The 21027-nt window shown below is 32.4% G+C and overlaps 2 protein-coding genes and 1 pseudogene across 3 annotated transcripts; all 3 read right to left on the bottom strand.

Moving 5' to 3' along the window:
* Positions 1 to 1038: 1038 nt before the first annotated feature.
* Positions 1039 to 5162, bottom strand: LOC111309083 (transcription factor bHLH143-like). The gene is made up of 4 exons (XM_022907931.2): positions 5051 to 5162; positions 3490 to 4082; positions 3181 to 3355; positions 1039 to 3095 (listed from the first exon to the last, which is right to left on the bottom strand). Exon 4 carries the CDS (start codon positions 3076 to 3078, stop codon positions 1948 to 1950), a length of 1131 nt encoding a protein of 376 aa, XP_022763666.2. The 5' UTR covers positions 3079 to 3095; positions 3181 to 3355; positions 3490 to 4082; positions 5051 to 5162; the 3' UTR covers positions 1039 to 1947.
* A 2600-nt stretch (positions 5163 to 7762) lies between these two features.
* LOC111309081 (mitochondrial uncoupling protein 5 pseudogene) lies at positions 7763 to 9063 on the bottom strand (annotated as a pseudogene). The gene has a single exon (XR_016330139.1). The product of XR_016330139.1 is annotated as a mitochondrial uncoupling protein 5 pseudogene (transcript).
* A 1577-nt stretch (positions 9064 to 10640) lies between these two features.
* Positions 10641 to 16725, bottom strand: FKBP12 (FK506-binding protein 12). Its single transcript, XM_022907928.2, has 5 exons — positions 16551 to 16725; positions 16289 to 16322; positions 16127 to 16188; positions 11458 to 11510; positions 10641 to 10925 (listed from the first exon to the last, which is right to left on the bottom strand). Exons 1-5 carry the CDS (start codon positions 16636 to 16638, stop codon positions 10824 to 10826), a joined length of 339 nt encoding a protein of 112 aa, XP_022763663.1. The 5' UTR covers positions 16639 to 16725; the 3' UTR covers positions 10641 to 10823.
* Between the last annotated feature and the right edge of the window lie 4302 nt (positions 16726 to 21027).

Below are 21027 nucleotides of genomic sequence, written 5' to 3'. Positions count from 1 at the left end.
TTTTTATTATATTTAAATAAATTTTTATTCTTTAATCTATATCCAAATAAATTCTTATTTCAAATAAAATATCGATTTATATTAAGATATTATTTAGGTATAAAGGTACATTGATCTACTTGACAGTTAGGAACCAAGTAATATGAAGCACTTGTAGAAAAGATGAGTCTGGATTATTTAAAAGGAAAACCAGCATAGCCAAAGATAATAATGCTTTTTTTCCTAAAATAGCCGTAGAGAAAAAAGTAAAAAAAAAAAAAAAAGAAAATTTCTTATTTGTTTTTATCTTTGAAGGCTTGTAAAAGTTTTTATTTATTCGTTGATTAGACACCATCATATATTTATTAATAGTGTATAAATTAAATGCATCAAATATAAAAAAAAAGAAAAAGAAAAAAAAAAACACAACTTTTCAATCAAAATTATTAGAAACCAGAAGGTGTAGAATAAAAGCCTTTGGTGTAAATTAATCAGTTGAATTAATTTTTCATGCTCAAAGACAACGACACATTCCATATATCGAGTGCGTTGTAAAAATATTTGCCTAGTTGTCATTCAGCTTGGCAAATTGTCGTTACTCTCTTTCAATTCCACCGCTTGAAAGGCTGGAACCTTCGGCTCCTCTGTCTTGCTTTTTCTTCTTCTACGACTAGGTTCCTGAACCCAGATTCACACTACACCTGCTCACCTCGCCTCACTAGTCACTATAGACGAAGCGGGAATGAAAGAACAAAAACAAAAACATAGATCGCTGAGGTAGATCAGCTCAAGATACGTTCACAATTATTACATAAAAGCCATCATTAATGTGTTAATTATCGTTTGTACAGCAAAACATAAATATCCTCTGCTGGCTTCCTCGACCAAACAACCCACTTTGAAGAGCATGAAAAAGACCATGAAAAAGGTTATCTTGATTAGCTTGCTTGAAAGTTGGAGTATGTTGTTTTAGGCACTTTTTTTTTTTTGAAGGGACTAAAACCTTCCATATTAATCTTTGTATTGCTGTCAATTTTCATTTCCGAAAACTACATGAAATCACAAAAAAATATTGCAAATTCACACATACTTGCTATTGACATGATAGTACACAACAAACATTTTATACTTGGAGCTCAAACTCAATCGCTCATGCTGCAATTATTAGTACACATCATCTGCAAATACCAGAAGCAAAGCCAAAAAGTTCACACCCAAGGAAGGACTATGGTAACACACCACAACCAAATACTGTACAAGTACCAGAGTTTTCTCAGCACTCACGTGAAAACAAGCCAAACTTTTACTGCAAGATTTGATCAAAGATGGACCCCAGAAGAAGAAAAAACAGAGGATGCACTGTCCATGCATGTACATCCCAGCACTGGAAACTTTGTCTTCATGCTTGATACTTTAGGGAGAGATAATATCAAGCATGATGTGTTTTCAAGGTGAGAAGAGAGGACAAACCATAAAATCAAGAGGAGAAAAAGGAACAGGGTGGATAGTGGGACCCAAGTTTACCTAACGCGCATGCACTAAATCCATTGGGGCTCTCAACAATTCCGTAAAAGGGGGTCCTCGTTTTACAGCACAGACCACCACTAGCAATCTCCCCATGCGTTCAAAGCCTCGATGACTTTTTTTGCCCCTAATAAATCCCAACGAAAAGCTAAACAGATAATCATTTCTGGTCAACAAACAAAACCCCATTTTTATCCTTCACCTGCTTTAAGCAAAAGAGCTAATAGCATCCCGTTACCTGCATCACTACCTTTATTGGCCCATTATATACAGAATACAGCTCCTTGAGAAAGTAAAAGATGACAAACGGAGGGACCCCACAAAGCAAAAGCCAGTGTAGTGATTTCAATCTCATCAATCATTCAAGCTTAGAATTAGTACTTCTTTCTCATCCTTCTTTCCCACCACTTAGCCAATAAATTACTATAAAGGAGGGAGTGCACCTTAGTAGTGGTGCAATCCTAAAGTCGTGGCTTCGAGCTTTAAAGACTTTAAGTAATCTATAGATTCATCAAGGACCAACAATGGGTTTTTTCCCTTTGCACCAGGTATTATGCTCTCAAGAATTTTTAACGTCAAGCGAATCTTATCCTTCTTTGATTGTTCCTTACGTAAAATGGAATCCATTTCCTCTATTTGATTCTGTCCAATAGCATAGCTTGATTCTGCATCACTATCATACCCATGAGAGCCTTCCAATTTCACTGAACGAGCAGCACCCACCATTATTGATTGCTTATGCCCACCATTCAGCAGTTTTTGCCTTTTGTTTGGACCATCAGAGCTAGCAACTTCCTCGAATATATGATAAACATGGTCTTGACTCTGGTAGTTTCGTTTAATTCCAATAGGAGAGTGATCGGTGCTCATTACTTCATCATCATCATCATCATAATCGTCCTCTTCATCAGAGTAAAGTAAGGCATTGAGTTCTTCAGTGTCTTCATGCATCTCACCCTCTTCACCACTCAAATGGTTCTCATCATATTCCTCCTGTAAAGTTGGTGGTGCCAGAGTAAAAGGATTTGTTTTAACTGTTTGCCCTACATGCAAGTCAAGACAAGAAGCTAGTTCTGTATTAGCAGTGGTTGCATGCAGGGATGAAGGGTGAATCGAACCATAAATTAACCTTGTTTGACTCCCTGACTGATCAAAAACTACCAGTCCTTTCTGCAAGGAGCCAGAGACCATATTAGCTGTAGCCCTGCCACTGTGCCCCTTAGCAATCATGAATTGCTGTTCGTTGAGATATGAACCTGGAGAGGGCAATGAAGTTGCGAAACAGGGGTATAACTGCTGAAGCAGCTCATCAGAATGATATTTTTGTTCTGTTTTTAAAACAGAAATTTCTGCAGACCGTGGCATTGCAACATTTGCAGGAAGCACATGCATGCCAGGATTTATACCAGGAATTAGAGATGCCGGCATTGACATAAACATGTGAGTGCTGGGATTTAAACATGCAGGCAAGCATTCTGGTTGCCTGGGCTCTAATGATGAGCTCATGCAACTTAATTTGGGCAGTTGCCAAGAAGAATGCTGTGGGGAAAACCAAGAATTGTTGATCTGAACCATCCAACTAGAACAGCCACCTGCAGATGACAAATGAGAAATTTTTTATCCCAAGAATGAATCAATAAACTAGTAAAACTGAAAACCAAGATGTGGTAACCATACCAGTAGATGGACAATGCTTGATCTTGTATTTACAATTTTTTAACGCTTCTTTAACGAACAAACGTTGAAAGAAAAAACTACAAATTCCCGCTAGATAATATACCACAAGTATGGAATCCACAAATTCAGAATCTGTCTACGTAACAGGTTTAAGCAAATGACGAAAGTACTCAGCCTGGAAAACAGCAAGATTGCCAGGATATCAATTTAAACAACCATTTATAAAAATGATTATTAATACAAAGAATTAATTGGAGCAACAGTTAGCCAGAGGAAAAAGAAATTCAAAGAAACTAAAATTTAACTAACCTGGCAATCCTCCATTGGTTGAAAGCATGCAATAACTCTAACTACAATGGTTGGTTTTCCGGCAATCCCATTTTCATATTTTAATGCTCGAAATCTGGTTTGACCTGCTGCTTGGCACACCATAACTACTTTTTTCTCCCTTAGATTAACCACTATCCTATCAAAATAGGATGAGAACAGAAACAAATCCCCAAATAATAAAGCAGAACAAATCCACCCAGGTACAAGACCAATAACAGATCTAAAATGTACTTCAGAATGATATGAAATCAAGAAACTGGCAGAAGGAGCATGAATTAAGACTAGTATTGAACTTCCAATCTTTCTAACTAATCCTATATTGATCATGACAAAAGACAAAAAGGTGGGTAGATCCCATGGATTATTGAGCAAAGTACAGCTGGCTTATAAGAAAATTAAGGTAAAATGAAAGAGGTAAATTTTACAAAATAACTTTGCAGTATAAATTCAAGCGCACGACATTGAGGAATACATCAACCAAGACACTCAACCAAGACATGCTGTTTCCGCTCTATGTATCACCAAATTATCAACTGCTGCTATGTTCTTATTTGTGCACAACCCAATATTTTCTGCAAAAAGAAAAGGTCTCATAAGAACAGAAGCATGACCACAAGAAATCAAAAAACATAAGGCACACTACAAAACAAGGAAGTGAAAACAGGATAATCCACTTGTTTGAAGAGATATTGCAAGAAAATAAGGAACAAAATTTAAATCTAAAGACTGGTCAATAATGCTAATATGTAAAACAATAATAACAAATTCCACATTTTCTTTCTTAGAACGGAAAAAATTGTTAAATACGAAATCCAATTTCATTTCTCTCCCACAATTTCTCATATGAGTATTAACAATCATAACAGGTTTCGTTTTTTATCTCTCCTAAAAGATATATGCAACAACAAGTACTTAATTATGGTAAATGAAAGAAACTTGTAAACCAATCAAATAAATTTAAAGAAAAATCTTATAGTAATATCTGCTGTTTAAAAAAAACAAGGAGAATCAAAACTAAAACATTTCCAATGTTAAACAGAGTTTGTTGTATAAACTATGCACATATAAAATTAAAAAAAAAAATTAGTGTAAAATGAAAATCACAATTTCACTTCATTTTCTTTCCCTAGGCCTTCTCAGCAAGCAAATAGACATAAAAAATCCACAAAGAAAGAACAAATAGAAACCCCAAACAGAAGGCTAATAATAAAGTCATAAAGTCATAAAAACCAAACTCAACATGTACAAAAGATGGTGAAATCAAGCCCCAAAAATAAATTGATTAGATAAAACCCAAAGAAGCTTTTTCTCTCAAATCCTCATAACAACTAAACAAATTGTCAGGTAAAGCTACATGGAAGAATAAAACACTTAAAACCCAGAAATAATATAGGAAGCCGAAAACCTTTTTTCTTTCTTACTAAACATGAAGGGAACAAGACAAACCCATCAAGCTATAGGTAAGGAAACAACATAAAACAACATGCAAAAATCATAAAAAAAAAAAAAAAGGAAGGGAACTTGGATATAACAAACTTACAGAGGAAAACTACGGTTGCTATGGTGGGATCCAAGGTACCCAAGAGATAAGCTGAAGACAACAGTTAAACTCAAAAGAGACAACGGATATGTGTGTGCGCGTCTAAAGAACTGACTGAAATAAGATAGACTGAGAATATATAGACAAATTGGATACCCATTTTACCCTTTCTTCGTGCAATTATTGTTTAGTGTTTCGAACAGTAGTTGACCCATGTTCGTGGTTAAAGTAACCTTTCTGTGTAAATCTTTAGTTACCGTTGATATCTTTCTTTTGGGTTGGCCGAACATTGTTAATCTCATAAGCCATAAGAATAGAGTAGACTGATTCCATTACGACAAGAACGGGGCCGTATTTGGACCAGGCCCACTTAACTGACCCATATATGTTTTCTTATCTCAGGAATTAGCACATCGATATGCTAAAAAGAATTGCATGCTCATTCAATCATAAATTTATCAGAAATAAATTTAGTTTGTTTTGTTCTTCCCATTATTTTTAAGAAAAAACATTTAACAAGTTTAAGATTTAAATCTAAGTACGTCGTTATCACTCATATGATGTCAATTTATGTTCAGAAAAGATGGGGAAAATTTTTTTTTATTTGTAAGGATATTGTTCACTTTTCATTAAAATAGCGGGGGTTGAATCAGAAAGACGATGAATTCTGGGAGAGAAAATAAAGGAGAAAACAAGGGAGAAAACGGAGTTTTAAAAAATAAAAATCTTAGAAATTTGAGTTAATGATGAGTGTCATTGTGATTTGAGTGATGAATCTGGTTTTGGACTGTGAGACTGCAAACCAACTAGCAATTCTCAATGACATTTATGTTTGTAAATGGAATTTTAAGTAATACTGTAATACTCTCTCTCTTCTTTTGTAAAACTCAAATCATGAACATTTCTATATTTAATGTATCGATGATAATAATAGGAAGATGAATCACAGGGACAAAAACATGTGCCATTCACTCATTAACAATCTAATTCACTCATTACCAATCTAATCAGGTGATTGCCAAATTCAAAGGCACCCAAGGTTTTTTTTTTTTTTTTTTTTTTTCCTTTTTCACAACTTCTAACCAGCAATGAGTATTGATCCATGATCCAAAAAAGCATATGAAAAGTGATGCTTGGTGGGACAATTTAGAAATTTTGCAGGACTCAATCAAGCACTTGCTCTCTCTAGCTTTTTTGCACACCATAAACAATTATAATTCTAATTTTAATTATTATAATCCTCATGTATAAAAACCCAAACCCAAAAAGAAAAAAAAAAGCATTATAAAATAAATAATTCCAAAAGGAGAGATTTATCCACCGAATAATTTATTTATTATTTAAGTATTAAATTATGAATGATAAACTTCAAAAAAAAAAATTATGAGTGATAAAGCCCATGTTGTTTGTCTTATTGCTTAGATTGGAGGGAACAAGCATTGCACACAATGCTTATATCTATATATTCATCCTATTATAAGGTCTGCCCTTTTTGAGGCAATAGAAAATGCTCCAAATTTTTCATTGAGAAAGAATGCTGGAAATAAGGGATGATTCCTCTTGCTTTTGTGCTAATATTAAAGCAACCAAGAGTTCATCAATGGCTTCAATAATTTCTATTTTAATTGAATTGTTGAAACATTGAATCAATCACTTGGTAATTCAATGGTTGTGCTTTTATAAAAGTAGCCATATTGGTAACAAAGCTTTCTCTTCTGGAAGGGGCTGAATAAAGCAACAAAGATACATCAAAATTAAATTTTTATTTTTTTATAAACAAGATTTACGAAAATAAGAGAAGAGATTACAAATGTTGTATTTTAAATTTAATATTTATTAAACATTATTTTTTAAAAATAATTATATAAATCAATTGAATTTTAATTTCGACTTCATTATAATTGAAATTTTGGTAGCAATTCTTATGCTATGATATGCACATATACTTTTATATAATTTAAGAGATTAAAATGGAAATATACATAGCTTTTGGGGGTGCGGTTGTTAGTGCCAGCGCTAATTGTGGCAGTGACATGGAGGCATGTTTGGTTCCATGCCCCTTATTCCAACATGTACAGTGATAACAAAGTTTGATTGACACCGTAGTTACTAATTTTAATCACACTGTAAATTAATTAATTACATGGTAGAAATTAAGCTGTAAATTGTAATATAAAATTCAACACAAGTAAAATATGCATACGAATGAAATCGATGATGGAAATCATATAAGAAATCTGTTAAGATATTTTAAAGCATATTTAAATTACATGACCTTTACAATGATCAAGTTTTACTAGGTCGTGAGGTGAGAAAGAAAATTTTATTAATTTAATGATTAAATTTTATAATTATTTTTTATTTTGTAACTTAATTATTAAATTGATAATTTTTTTGTTTTTACCTTTTTTTTCTTTCATCCTTCATATGAAGTAAAGTCTAAATGCTAGATGTATTGTAAACCCTGGAAGCTCGCCTTCCTCGTATATAGGCAAAGGAAAATCATAAAAAAAAAAAAATAAAGTTTTATCATGGTAATATTCGATATGCCCCATTGGTATTATGGTAACTCATCACTCTCATCCCTTGAACGGAAAATATATACATTTATCGTTGAATTAAATATGCAAACTCATACAATCATGATTATAAATACCTTGAGGCAAATTCATAAAAAAAAAAAATAATAATACCTAGAGGCAAAATCAATGATTGCCCAAAATTCCTTGCTTCAAAATTTTCTTGTCACCAAAAAATCAGATTTTTCATTTCATCATTTAGTAATTTCAGATACACTGGCCTTGTATGATAAATGTTTGCCCTAAAGAATTATATAAAAAAAAAATTGATACAATATTGATTTCAATTTCAAAATCTAGGCTGTGTATGATAAATTTGGAAATTTTAGTTTTTTCTTCATCGTTCCAAGTCAAAAATCTTTGAGTAGCTTCCTGACTTGCTCCAATGTGACAAAAAGCACCACAGTGAAGGGTCCCTGCCTTGAAATTGTAGGAATGAAGCCTTTATACAAGGCCATAGGCCCCTCAGCCCTCACTGTCTTTAAAGCACAATCCAAAGCACCTGAGTAAGGCGGCACCGCCCCAGGTGCCACCTTCATATTCATCACCCTTGTTTTGATCACGTCAATGGGGTTAGAAGCCACAGCCGCCACGAATCCCGCCGCGAAGCTGGCGGTCACGTGGGTTCCAATCCCATCACTCATCACGCCCTTCTCTAGTATCATCTCCTTGATCTGATCGTAGGTTGCAAGCTGTGATGCGGTGACGATCATTGCACGGTTCACTGTAAGAGCCGAGCCACGCCACAGGCTACCAACCCCTTCTTGTTTCGTCATTTGACCTAATGCATCAATTACGCTCCTATAGTTGCGTCTCTGGTCAATAGGAAGACGCCCATCAGCTTGCATACGAACCATTGCTACGTCAGCTGGGTTGCCAACGGCTGCACCAACGCCCCCGGCAATAAGGCCAGCCACTATCTTGCTCGTAAGTGGCAAATTCCCAGTTTCTTTGTCAGTCCATTTATTTTTAAGAATATCATAAAGTCCCATACGAGTGGTGGAATATAAGGTTTGGCGGAGTATGGTGGCGGAGACGCCGGAGAAAAGGGCGGCTACGCCTTCTGATTGGATGATACGGACACCGATAGAGATGGGACCAACACGAGGCCGTGAAACGACTTGTGAGATTGAAACATTTGCAACGGCGCCGGAGTTCATGGCGAGTGCTGGACGATAAACTTGAAATGAGGGATTAGGGACATGGGATTCACCTTGAAGTTGCATCCGGACCTTGATCAGGTCAAGAGGGTGAGTGGAAGCGCCGGCAACGATTGATGCGATGCCTCCTTCGATAAAACCTTTCAAACCCATGTTTCTGTTTTTCTCAAAGCTCTTTCTCGGACAAAAAATTTGTGTATGAGGCTCTCAGAAAAGAGAAGCTATTACAGTATGAGAGATGAAAAGTTGAATGAGGATGTGTCTGAAAAAAGTGAAGGGCAAATAGATTTATATGCAGTTGAGAGATGCAGAAGACAAAAGAAGGAACTATGATGGAAACCTTCTTTGAATTATTGAATGTTAACGCGGTCATCTCACCATCTTGACTCTTCCTGCGCTGTATCCACCATCCAAAGGGCAGGGTTTGCGACCAGCCGTGTCACCTTGACTTTGACGAGTCCTTTCGCTCTTTTTGTTCAACAAGAGTAGCTACGAACGTAATAATGGCCAAGTCACCGGCTACACTTTGACCATTAGAGACATCCTTAGAATATCAATGATCTTATTATTGCAGCATGGTTTGACACTGTCCAGGTCAAGTGGGTAAGTAGGACTACTTCTTTGCAGTTCCTAATAAAGGAGTCTCAAAAATCAAAAAATAAATTGGGATTGTATATTAATGTCCTTGTTGGAAGAGATCAACTCTGCCACTGCCTGGCAGCGCTCATTTTTAGATTACTGTCATTGATAGAAGTTAGAACCCAGCTATACCAGTCGTATGACTGTTTATTCTCTCATGGTAACAGTGAGTTTGGATTAAGGGAAGAAAAAAGAAAAAAAATAAAGTAAAAAAATATAAAGGAAATAATTTTATTTTTGTTTGAATAAATTTTTAATTTAAAAAAAATGAAAGAAATAGAAATCAAATTATTTTTTATTTTTTTTATAAATTCAATTTTTTTAATATTTTAATTTTAAAAAAAATTAGGGAAAGACAAGTTGAAATTTTTTTTAATAAAAAGATTATTATGTTTATCTTTTTATTAATACTAAAAATCTAATAAAAAAATTTAAGTAGATTACAATCATCCTATAATTTTTTTAAAATCATCTTTTATTTTAAGTAAATTTCACATATCTTTTCCAATATAAAATTTTTTATAATTTTTTAGTAATTTAATTTTAATAAATAGTTAAATATGAATATATATTTTTTTTGAATTTATAAGATATCAAACTAACTCAAAATCCATAAATATATATTTGTAAAATATTTTTTTATTTCACTTAATTAAAAACTATTAATATAGTAACAATTATGAAATCAAATAAGATATCAAATATATTATAATATAAGAGTGCTCTAAAATCATAAATAATAAATTATTATAATTAAAAAAATTATTATAATAATTTTTTTTTCTTTTTATCCAAATTGTTAAATTTTTTTTATTAATTTTAATTATTTAAACAAAAATTACATGTATCTTTTTTTTTAAAAAAAAAACTTTTTTTTTCTTTTCTTTTTCTTTATTAACATTTATCCAAATGTTGCTATTGCATCTACATGCGCAAGGACTTCCTTGCTCCCAACTTTACCGTAACCTATGGAAATTATGGGGCTCTAAATCATTGCTTTTAACTAATATTATAGAGATCATCTAAGACAAAGCTTGCTTGCATGTCGGTATTTCAAGATGATATTAATTGGCATTGCTTTAATTATTGTAACGAACGTTATAACAAAATTCCACTAACAATCTGGGCCAACAAGCACAAAAATAAAATCTGAGCTGGGCGGATACAAATCAACAAATAAAAAGCTAGTACAGGTACAGGCAGAAACCGCAGTGGAGTTTAACCTTATATTATTATAGAAAGTAAATAAAAAGTCGCCACTGAATAACTCTTTCATACATAAATTTGATGCTCTTACAGATATTAATATTCATGCATGCTATATCCATATATATGTTCATGGAAGGTACGTTATTCAGGGTACATATTCTCTGACAGTCACCAGCTGCCAAGCACTCACTGCAAGCTTAGGACTTCAATCTCAAAATCAAGAACTGAGTGAGGCTGTATTCCCCATGCTGGAAATCCATTAGCACCATAAGCATAGTCTGGAGAGCACTGCAAACATCAAAAAGACCCATCAGAAGCAGTATGAAAGCATGCAGGGATCAACTAAAATGATATTCTCCTATGGGTACCAAGGGAGAAGATACAAAGCATAGATGAAACACCAGTTGAAATAACTGGGGGTGAATAAAAAACCTCTTCTCTGAAAAAGGAACAAATATTTCTAATTCCAATAAAGCATTGATTTCTTGAATGTTATGAAAAACTCCCAAAATGCCAATGCATTTCCAACAAATCCAACATACATATCAGAAATTCAAGATGTCATAACTGAGGTATCAAAATACATACAGAGACAGGCACACAAATTCTTTTCTTTTAAGAAAAAGAAAAGGAGAAAACCACAAAATTTTGTGACTTGTGAGTCATCAACCTTGCACCCAGAGGTTCAATAACTACCTTTATGATAACAATCATCATTCATGCCATTAATCTAAACACTTCAACTTTTAAGTTTCAAATATGTAATTGCAGTACAACCAAGTACACTAAAAATAAATTTAGGATTCAATAAAAAAAGTACCCGAAGACGAGCAACTTCTCCCACTTGCATTCCCATCACACCTTCATCCCATCCTGCAAAATGGTTGAACAGAACAAGTTAGTTCTCCTAAATGAGGTGTTATGTACCGCATGATAACGAGCAGAGAGTATATAAACGCGGAAAGAAAAAAGAGAGATGCTATGCTATCATAGCAATCACCTCAAGAAGTAACGCACATAATCTAATTTTCAAAAAACATCAATTTTTCTTTTATTTTTTTGGTCCTTTTTCAATCAACAATTAGTTCAAACTACATGGCATACTACGGTCCTATCCCGTTAGATAACAATTGCCTTTACACAATTTCAACCGGAGAGCACCTTTTCTGAGATAAAATGGGTTTACCACCAGCCTATAAATTACAGTGATTTATAGATCATCAGGACTTAGGTTATGGTCTGAAATTACATGATTACCACAAATTGACCTTTCTTAACCAAGTTGCATGACTCTCTCAGATAAAGTTTAGAGAGCAGAAAAGGTGCAAGGTCACTAATCTAATAAGTATACATCTTAATGGGTAGAAAACCTTGAAACTTCCTCAATTCCAAAGGTCAATGGCTTCAATGTTCAACAAGAAAGAATGCACTTGGATCTATCGGAACTAAAGAGATAAGCATATTCTATACAACATTGCACTTCCTCTTAACTAAACTGCATTATATTCCAATAGGGAACAACAAAGCCTTGTGGAAACAAAAATAGAATTCAGCTATATATATCAGGTGAAAAGCAGTCAAACAACCTTAGGGGTGTTATACAAGACAATTGAGAAAATGTCATGATCCACACCAACTTATGAGGCATTGCCCGCTTCAGCTAATTGGATCTCGTGGTTTTGCCCCCATAAAAGACGTCTCACAAGTTGAAAATAGTGTGAATACTTATATGCTAAAACCGACTTTAGTACACAACCGATGTGAGATTCATAACTCTTCTCAAGGACCATGACATCCTTCCCACTCCAACGAGAGCCCACCGTTCTCGATGGTACATTGCTAATATCCAAAGCCGGCTCTAATACCAAATGTAATACCCTGATTAAATAAATATATAAAAAGTTTTATTATAAAGTCTTAAGAATTGAAGGGACCATTATGAGAACAATCTCAAATGCCAAGGAAAATTTTAATAAAAAGCAAAACATGCAAGGATCAAGGGTTAATAACCCATTTTTATTTAGGGTAGATGATATTAAGCATGGACAAAATGAAGAGATTGGGAACAACTCATTCTCTTCATTTCTTATCGTACAAAACTTGGGTTAGCCGATGGAAGATCAAAGTTTGACATCTGCATTGAGATTAGTCTCTTAAAGGTGAATAAAGAGCCTCTATTAATTTGAAGAAAACATCTTATTAAATGCTAAAATTTTTAGGATTTAACTTATGAAAAAAATTCTAAGAAATTATGAAATCTCTTATGATTCTTTATAATCTATTGAAGAAAGATTAAATATCATTTTATTCTTCAATTAAGGGCCAAGAAGGTTTATTGATTTAATTTTAAAGGCTCAAGGAAGATTCAAGGTGCTATTGATTGAAGGAAAAATCAATTTTGTGATATCAAACAAATCCTACACATTCGTGGCTTTGTTTTAAAATCTATATTAGTCCATAGATTTTCAATAATTGGGTTATATATGGTTGAAAAAAGGTTATACATGGTTGAAAAAATATGTGAGTCTACTTTCCAACGAAACATGTGGTACTGATTCTGAGTCTCTTGCGAAAAAATATCTAATTTTTATTAAAAGATATACATACTGTCTGAAAACAACCTGAATTGTGAAAATTATTGCAATTAATCTACAAGGAATTAACGTGTAAGCCATAAATGATTAGAAAGCTTATCGAGTCTAGTTTCTAGCATACTAAAAAGATCTTAATTTTCGAGTTGTATAGTTTGAAATAAGATCGTTTTAGTGAAATGAGTGTAAGTTGCTAGCATTAGTTAGTTAACTCTTGTATAATTTAGTTGTTTTAGTATAAATTGTCTCAAAAAGGGTTGATAATTTCCGATATGTTAAAATGACCTTGAATAGGTTGATAATTATTTTAGAGGAAAAAGTTAAGTGGTGGAATCAGAGATATGTAAGTATAATCTCACACACTTTACTTTTTTTCAAACCTATGTATATATGTATGCTTATTTTTGAACCTATGCATATATTTATGTTTGTTTTTTAACCTATGTATATATTTATGTTTGTTTTTGAACCTATGTATATATTTATATTTGTTTTCGAACCTATGTATATACGTTTGCTTCTAAATGAGTGAAGGTTTTATTTCTTTATTTTTGATATATAAAAATAGGATCAAGCATATGATTATTTTGCAATTTGTCATATAAATGATGGATCATGCTTATGAATGAAATGAGAAATTGATTTATGCTTAAAGAACGATTTTATCATAACTAGGGATGTAAATGATACATTAGTACTCGCAAGCTACTCGGATTCGATTCGAAAAAAACTCGAATTCGATTCGATTATTGTCGAGTCGAGCTCGAGCTCGAGTAGCTCGACTTATCGATCGAGCCGAATTCGAGTATTCTTATATCTGACTCGAGTAGCTCGCGAGCCTAATCAAGCTTTTATATTTAAATATATTTTTATTATTTTAATTAATAAAATATTTCGAGTCCGAGTTCAAGTTTGAGTTCGAATTCGAGCATGAATAATCGAACTCTTGTCGAATATACGAATCGAGCTTATTTTTACATATTAATCGAGCTTAATCGAGTGAGCTCGAGTAGCTCGAATTCGATCACGAATCGAGCTCGAGCTTGAAAAATAAAACTTGATCGAGCCGAGTATCGAGCCCTGAGTTGTGAGTCGAGCTCGAGCTCGAGCTTCTCACTATTCGGCTCGGCTCGGCTCGTTTACACCCCTAATCATAACTACAAATACTAGGAAGTGGGATCATCAACACTAGAACTAATTCTACGACCCTGGCTAATAGGATACAGTAGCTAGTATAACCATGATCATACAACCCTAGCTAATGGGTTATAATAGTTAGCATATGGGCTTTGCTGATGGGTTATAATAGTTAGTAATGATCATGAGGATAAAATTGTTGATACAACCATTGTCACGGATTATGATATGACCATAGCTAAAGGATGAACTAATGATAATGATGATTTATGATGATGAATTTATGATTTTGAACATTGATCCATGATTTGTATAAAGCACGTACTTGACCATTATTTATGATTTATAATTGATGAAATGATATTTTTTGTAATGATATCAAACTTTTGAATGCTTACTTAAATGTTTTGGAAGCATAATTTGAATGATATTTCTAAATGATCTACATGTATGTATGAAAACGATACTTGATCCAATAACGTGTATGAGATTCTAATTACCTTCTTTCAATTCAACTACTTAGCTTTTCTCCCAAAATAATTAACAACATATTCAAGGTCATTTCAACATATCAGATGTTAATCAACTCTTTAAAAGGTAATTTATACTAAAACAACTAAATTATACAAGAATTGACTCAACTAACAAATGCTAGTAGCTTGCACTCATTTCATTAAAACAATCATACCTCAAGCTGTACAACTTGGAATTCAGATTTTTTTAGCACATTAAAAACTTTCTAACCATATATGGCTCACACTTTAATTCCTTGTAAATTAATTGCAATAATTTTCGCAATTCATGTCATATGCTGTGCTAGACAGCATATATACCCTCTAATAAAAATTAGATATTTTTTCATAGGAGATGAAATTCAATTCCACTTGTTTCTTTGAAAAATAGACTCACATATCTTTCTAACTATGTGTAACCCAATCAATGAAAATCTATAGACTAAGATAGATTTTAAAACAAAGTCACAAGTGTATAAGGTTTGTTATTACAAAATTGATTTTTCCTTCCATTGATAGAAACTTGAATCTTCCTTGAACCTTTAAAATTCAATCTTAATTGAAGAATGAAATGATATTTAATCTTTCCCCAACAGATTATAGAGAATCATAAGAGATTTCATAATTTCATATATTTACTCCCATAAGTTAAACCCTAAAAATTTTAGCATTTAACAAGATATTTTCTTCACATTAATAGACGCTCTTTTCTCACATTTAAGAGACTAATCTCAATGCAGACTTTGATTTTTAATCGTCAATTTTGATCTTCCAGCATTTTGTATGACAAGAGAAAAAATGAAAAGAATGAGTTGTCCCCTGTTTCTCCTTTGTGTTGGTGCTTAATATTATCTATGCTAAATAATATTGGGTTATTTAACCCTTGATTCATTGCATGTTTCTCCTTTTTATTAAAATAATCCTTTGCATATGAGATTATTCTCAATGGTCCCTTAAATTCTTAAGACTTTATAATAAAGTCTTTCATATATTTATTTAATCAGGATATTAAAAAAAAAAGTTTTACTAGAACACAAACAAAAAATGTAAAATTTTGGTGTGTCAAACTGTCCCACCCACCTCAAAACCAATACATTCACATTCATAAATCAAAATATACGCAAAAAAATAAAAATAAAAAAAGCAGTCAATGAAATGACAAGAAATAAGCTTTCAACTTTAGGAAAAAAAAAAACATCAAAACTTGTGGCATATATGCATGCAATTCAGTAAGATAGAGACCAATTACCTTTTATAACAGAACCCTTGCCAATTTGGAAAGAGAAAGGCTCCTGTCCTTTATCCTTAGTGCTAAAAATGACACAAACAGAGAAATAATTAATATAACTCAATGGTAATAGAGTTGTATAAGAAAACCCAATTTGTCACTCTGGTTGAAAACACCACTCACCTCCAGAACTTCTCAGACAGATCCCCATTTTTACCTGTACCAAGAATAAAAATACAATTGACACCAGCAAACAAAGAAACAAAAAATAGCATCAAAGAGCAAGCAAATTTTTAATCAAATTTGCACTTTTAGAGAAAACCCTTTGATTAAAGAAGAAAATATTGATGACTGAGAAATCCGAAACAGGTTTTTTTTTCAGCCACAGCGAAAAGTAAGAAATATAAAGGAGCAATAAAGAGAGTGGAGAAAGAGAAATAGTAACCGTAGCCGGTGCAGTGAACCGTGACGGTCTGACCAGGGGTGGGTTTGGGACCTGTTCCAGGCCTGATGACTTGCTTCTCCACTCCCATTTTCAGCTTTGATGATCAACGTTAGGGTTTCGTTTCTGTTGTCGGTGGCTTTATCTACTTATGCTTTTGCTGTAAAAAATGTCAATAAATATAGTCGAGATTCGAGAAGCCCGTAGGCCGTAGCCTAAAGCAGATTGGTGAACCGGTTACTAGTAGTTGAGGTGTTCATGCATCCCAGTCGAATCGGCCCAAGCCCGATTAATGGGATGAGCAATTTTCGATAGAAAGTAAATTAATGAAATTAAGAAAAATTAATCAAAGAAATTTGACTATTCGATTAAGAAGTGAGGTGGATCAAAATTTTGGTTTTTAAAATATTTAATCAACAAAATTAACTGATCTAGTATATGAATTATTATAGGCAAATAATCCATAATTGTTCAAGGTTGAAGCCCATTATGTACAAGTACAGTAGCCCTATACACACTAATCCAGGTCTAATTGCCTTTTAAAAATTCTTGTCCAAAATTTGACGAAAGAGGTTAAAATTTTGAAAATATATATTAAAATATGAATTATTTAAGATTTTAAAATTAAAATTAAATAAAAATAACTACTTAATAGTAAAAAGTTCCGAGCCTAGTTAGAAAATCTTGCCCATGGAGAGAACAAACTAATAACCAGCACGTCCTTTTTACACATTGTTGGTAAACATTTACCGTTTCAAACTTGCTGATCAGTTTAAAGTTTCTATTCGAAGATAATTGATGTGTGGTAGCTCAGTAGTAACAGATGATCGGCATGCCCTGAAATTCAAAATGAAAGAAACAAGTAGTGAAACAAAAGGTAAAAACAGGAGGAATCAATGTTTTGGTCAATAGTTAGTCAGACATGGGGTTCCATTCCAGCTGCCAACATTAATTCACTGATTCAACAGTTTATCAAAGTTTTAGTGATTCAACTTAATTCGGATTGCTCAGTTATAGCGTCAGGAGTGATCTGCTGGTGACGTATATCAGCTAAGTTAATCTATCTCATTTTCTCATGAAACCATAATCAAGCAATGGACAAAGACCCAAACTGAAAATAATAGATCAGAAAGTTCGATTTGTTGAAGCAATGTTGTGCAAAAACGAATTGTCCTCTACATTGATGTCTGGAGACCACATTACTGCCATTCATCACCGATCATCATCATGGGTAGATGATCCTAATCATGGTATTGACGAGAACTGGGACATGTCGACAGCGACAGAAAACCATAATTTGCAACATATTAATGGAAAACTAAATGTGGCAGTTGCCCTGAACATTCCAAAAAAGTTTGTCACACCGTTGAATCTAAGTAACTAGCTAGGTTAACCTCAATCTACAAGCAGTAAAGAAACCAATATTTCAAGCTATTAAAAACTGTAGTAAATGAGGAAAGTAGTACTACGCCTCCTTGATTCAACTAAACTTTTGTTGAAGAATTACTGGCCATTCATGGAAGTAAATTCACCAAACCCAGAGGCCAACTTCTATCATTTAACTCGGTATTTAACATTTTCTGGCACTATAAAAACCCAATCCGGGTCCTTATGTGTTCACTTCAAAGCCATCTTCGTTTCATTTCTTTAATATCTACATATAATATATCTAAGTCAGTCTGCTTAATATTTGGAGTCCAGTGATGGCCAATTCCAATCTCCTTGTTTTAGCTTTCTTTATCGTACTGTCATTTTCAGGCATGGATGTAGCTCAAGGGGCGGCTCGCCGTCTTATGCAGACAACCCCAATATTTCCAAACCTGCCTCCGTTTCGTGGCTTCTCATTTCCTCCTTTCAACGGACCCTACCCGGAGTACAGGTTGCCTCCATTTCCAGCAATTTCAAATGTCCCTCCCGCCACTGGCTTACCCTCGTTCCCCTTCTTCCCTACTCCACCAACATTGCCCAACACCACCCCTTAATAAATTACCATCTATAAGCACTGATTTAAAACTATTACTACTGATGTGTGCAATTTCTATATAATTAGTACTAATTAAATAAAGGTTAAAGTGTGTGTAGGGTTGGTCTGATCACTCATCCGAGTCGTTTTGCTTTTTCTGATATCTCTGCTGGAAGCTTTGGCGGCTCTTTGTTTGCTTTGGATCATATAATCAGACCACTGTATCTGTCTAGTTGATTAATGCTCTTAGCAATTAATGTAAAACATGGCCTTCCTTCCACTCTCTTTGTAATTTTATATATTTATATGGGAATGAGAATCTAAATCCTATTATGTTTTTATTTTTATATTTGGATCTTTTCTTTCTATTAATTAATTGTTAATGTTATTATTTCACTTTTTTAAAGGCTACAGCCGCTTTCCTAACTAAACATATTAAAAAAGCATTTAGACGAGCGAACATGCAATCAAATCCTGTTTATCTTTTATTATTATTATTATTATTATTATTATTAGACTGATATTTTTTATTAAAAATTCATGTTTACCCAAAAGCAATATTCCAATCAATAATAGTACTCTCTTTGTCTCATTTATTTTAATTTTTTGAATGTTTCAAAATTATATTATTTTTTTAATATATAAAACTTTTATTTTTTATATTAAAAATTATGAAATTTTAATTTATAAAAAAAATAATTTTAATATGAAATATATTAAAAGTAAAAAAAAAATTTTGTTAAACTTCTTACAAATCAATACTAACCAAATAAATTGGGATGAAAGGAATAATAGAATACTTCTTCTCTTCTGGTTAACTCAAATTTCATTCATTCATTTTGGGCACAAGAAGTAACTCGCACGATTGCTTTGTGTGCTGTATTTAGGAAGTGGTGAAGTTTAGGTAACCAAACGAGACAATCAAGTAGATATAAAAAAGGAAGATCGAAGATTATGTTTTTGTTTCAATATATAAAAGACAAAAAAAAAAAAAAAAAAAAAAACAGGGTTAGAATTAATGGTTTATTTTGCCTTGGATCTATCAATCAATTATGGCAAATTTAACATAATAAAAAAATTTAAATTTAATTCAATTAATTTATATAAATATTTTTAAAAAATAATATATTATAGATATTCCTTTTGAAAAAAAAAACGAAATTGACAATTTACATTTTAGGTCAAAGCAATACTAAATTGATGCCACTGCTAAATATTGTATCCTAGTTTTCTGCCCGCAAAATTAGGTGGATCATTAACCTATTTTGGCCAAATTTATAAATCCAATCTTTTAAAAAAAAATTTTTTTTTATAAACTTCGTTTATGCACGCAGTGAATTTCAAAATTTTCTTACTCACTTTTATATAATAAAACTATATTTATGACAAACAATTTTACCCAGTGAAATTTGATGTATTTGACGCTGGCTGATCTGTCCCTTTGTCCATATCGGTCCAATAATTTAAAGCCTCACGTCCAAAGCATCAAATCTGATAACATTATCTTATATTTTAGTAGGGAGACAAATTTGCTTCACCAATTTATGTGGGTCAAGATAAAAAAGGCAAGCTTTAGTACAAAAATGAGGCCGCACCGACAGAAGAAACTTCACTTTACTGGACGCTTGCATCACGGGCTTAAAAGTGTGCAGGCTGTGACAGTGACACATGTCAACAGTTACCATTACTGTAAGTTTCTCCTGTCATTTACCTTTGCCTCTTCCATTGAGTTTTCGGCCGATCTAATAATTTATATTAGAATGTTACCCCTGCTTCTCATGGGCATTTTTTTTTTTATAAAAAATAATTTAAAAATTTTTATCTTTTTTAATTTTTAAAATTTTTAGATAAAAAAAATAGAGTTCGAAAATTTTATGTTTAGAGTTTTTTATATAGTTGTTATTGTTAATTTTTTTGTAATTTATTAAAAAATCTTAAATATAATATTTTTAGGTTTTTAATTATATATTTTTTGTTTTTAAAAGACATTTTTTAAAATATTTAAATATTTTGATCTGATAAATTTTAAAGAATTTTTATTATTTTTTGTGAGATCTTTTAGTTGATTTTAATGTAGGTTATTTTTTCAATTAATTCTTTTCAATAAAAAATGCATGATTATTTACATAAGTAAGAGTCAAATATGTTTTTTTATTATGAAATTAGTTATTATTTTTTTAATTTTATTATATATAAAATTATGTATACAGATTGTAATGGAATATTTGAATAAAAATTGAAAAGAAAAAAAAAAGTCTTTGGATTCAATATAGAAAATAGAGATTAATAATGTTGATTTGAACCTTTCATTATCATTCACATGCATAATGGATTATAATTAATTGTTTTTTGGGCTTTGAATTTTTTGTTGAAAATGTTATATTATTGAGTTCTTATTGATATATTTATAAACATAGACATGAAGTTTCCATAAATCCATTCCTCCTATTTATTTCCTCTATTTTCGAACATTTTTAGGTTTCTTACATGATACAATCTTTACATCATAAATTATAA

This window comes from Durio zibethinus, chromosome 2 (assembly GCF_047325235.1).
Source record: "Durio zibethinus cultivar Kanyao isolate XHJ-2024 chromosome 2, ASM4732523v1, whole genome shotgun sequence".
Taxonomy (NCBI): Eukaryota; Viridiplantae; Streptophyta; class Magnoliopsida; order Malvales; family Malvaceae; genus Durio; species Durio zibethinus.
The sequence above is the reverse complement of the archived record's forward strand: the minus strand, read 5'-3'. Positions and strand labels throughout refer to the sequence as shown.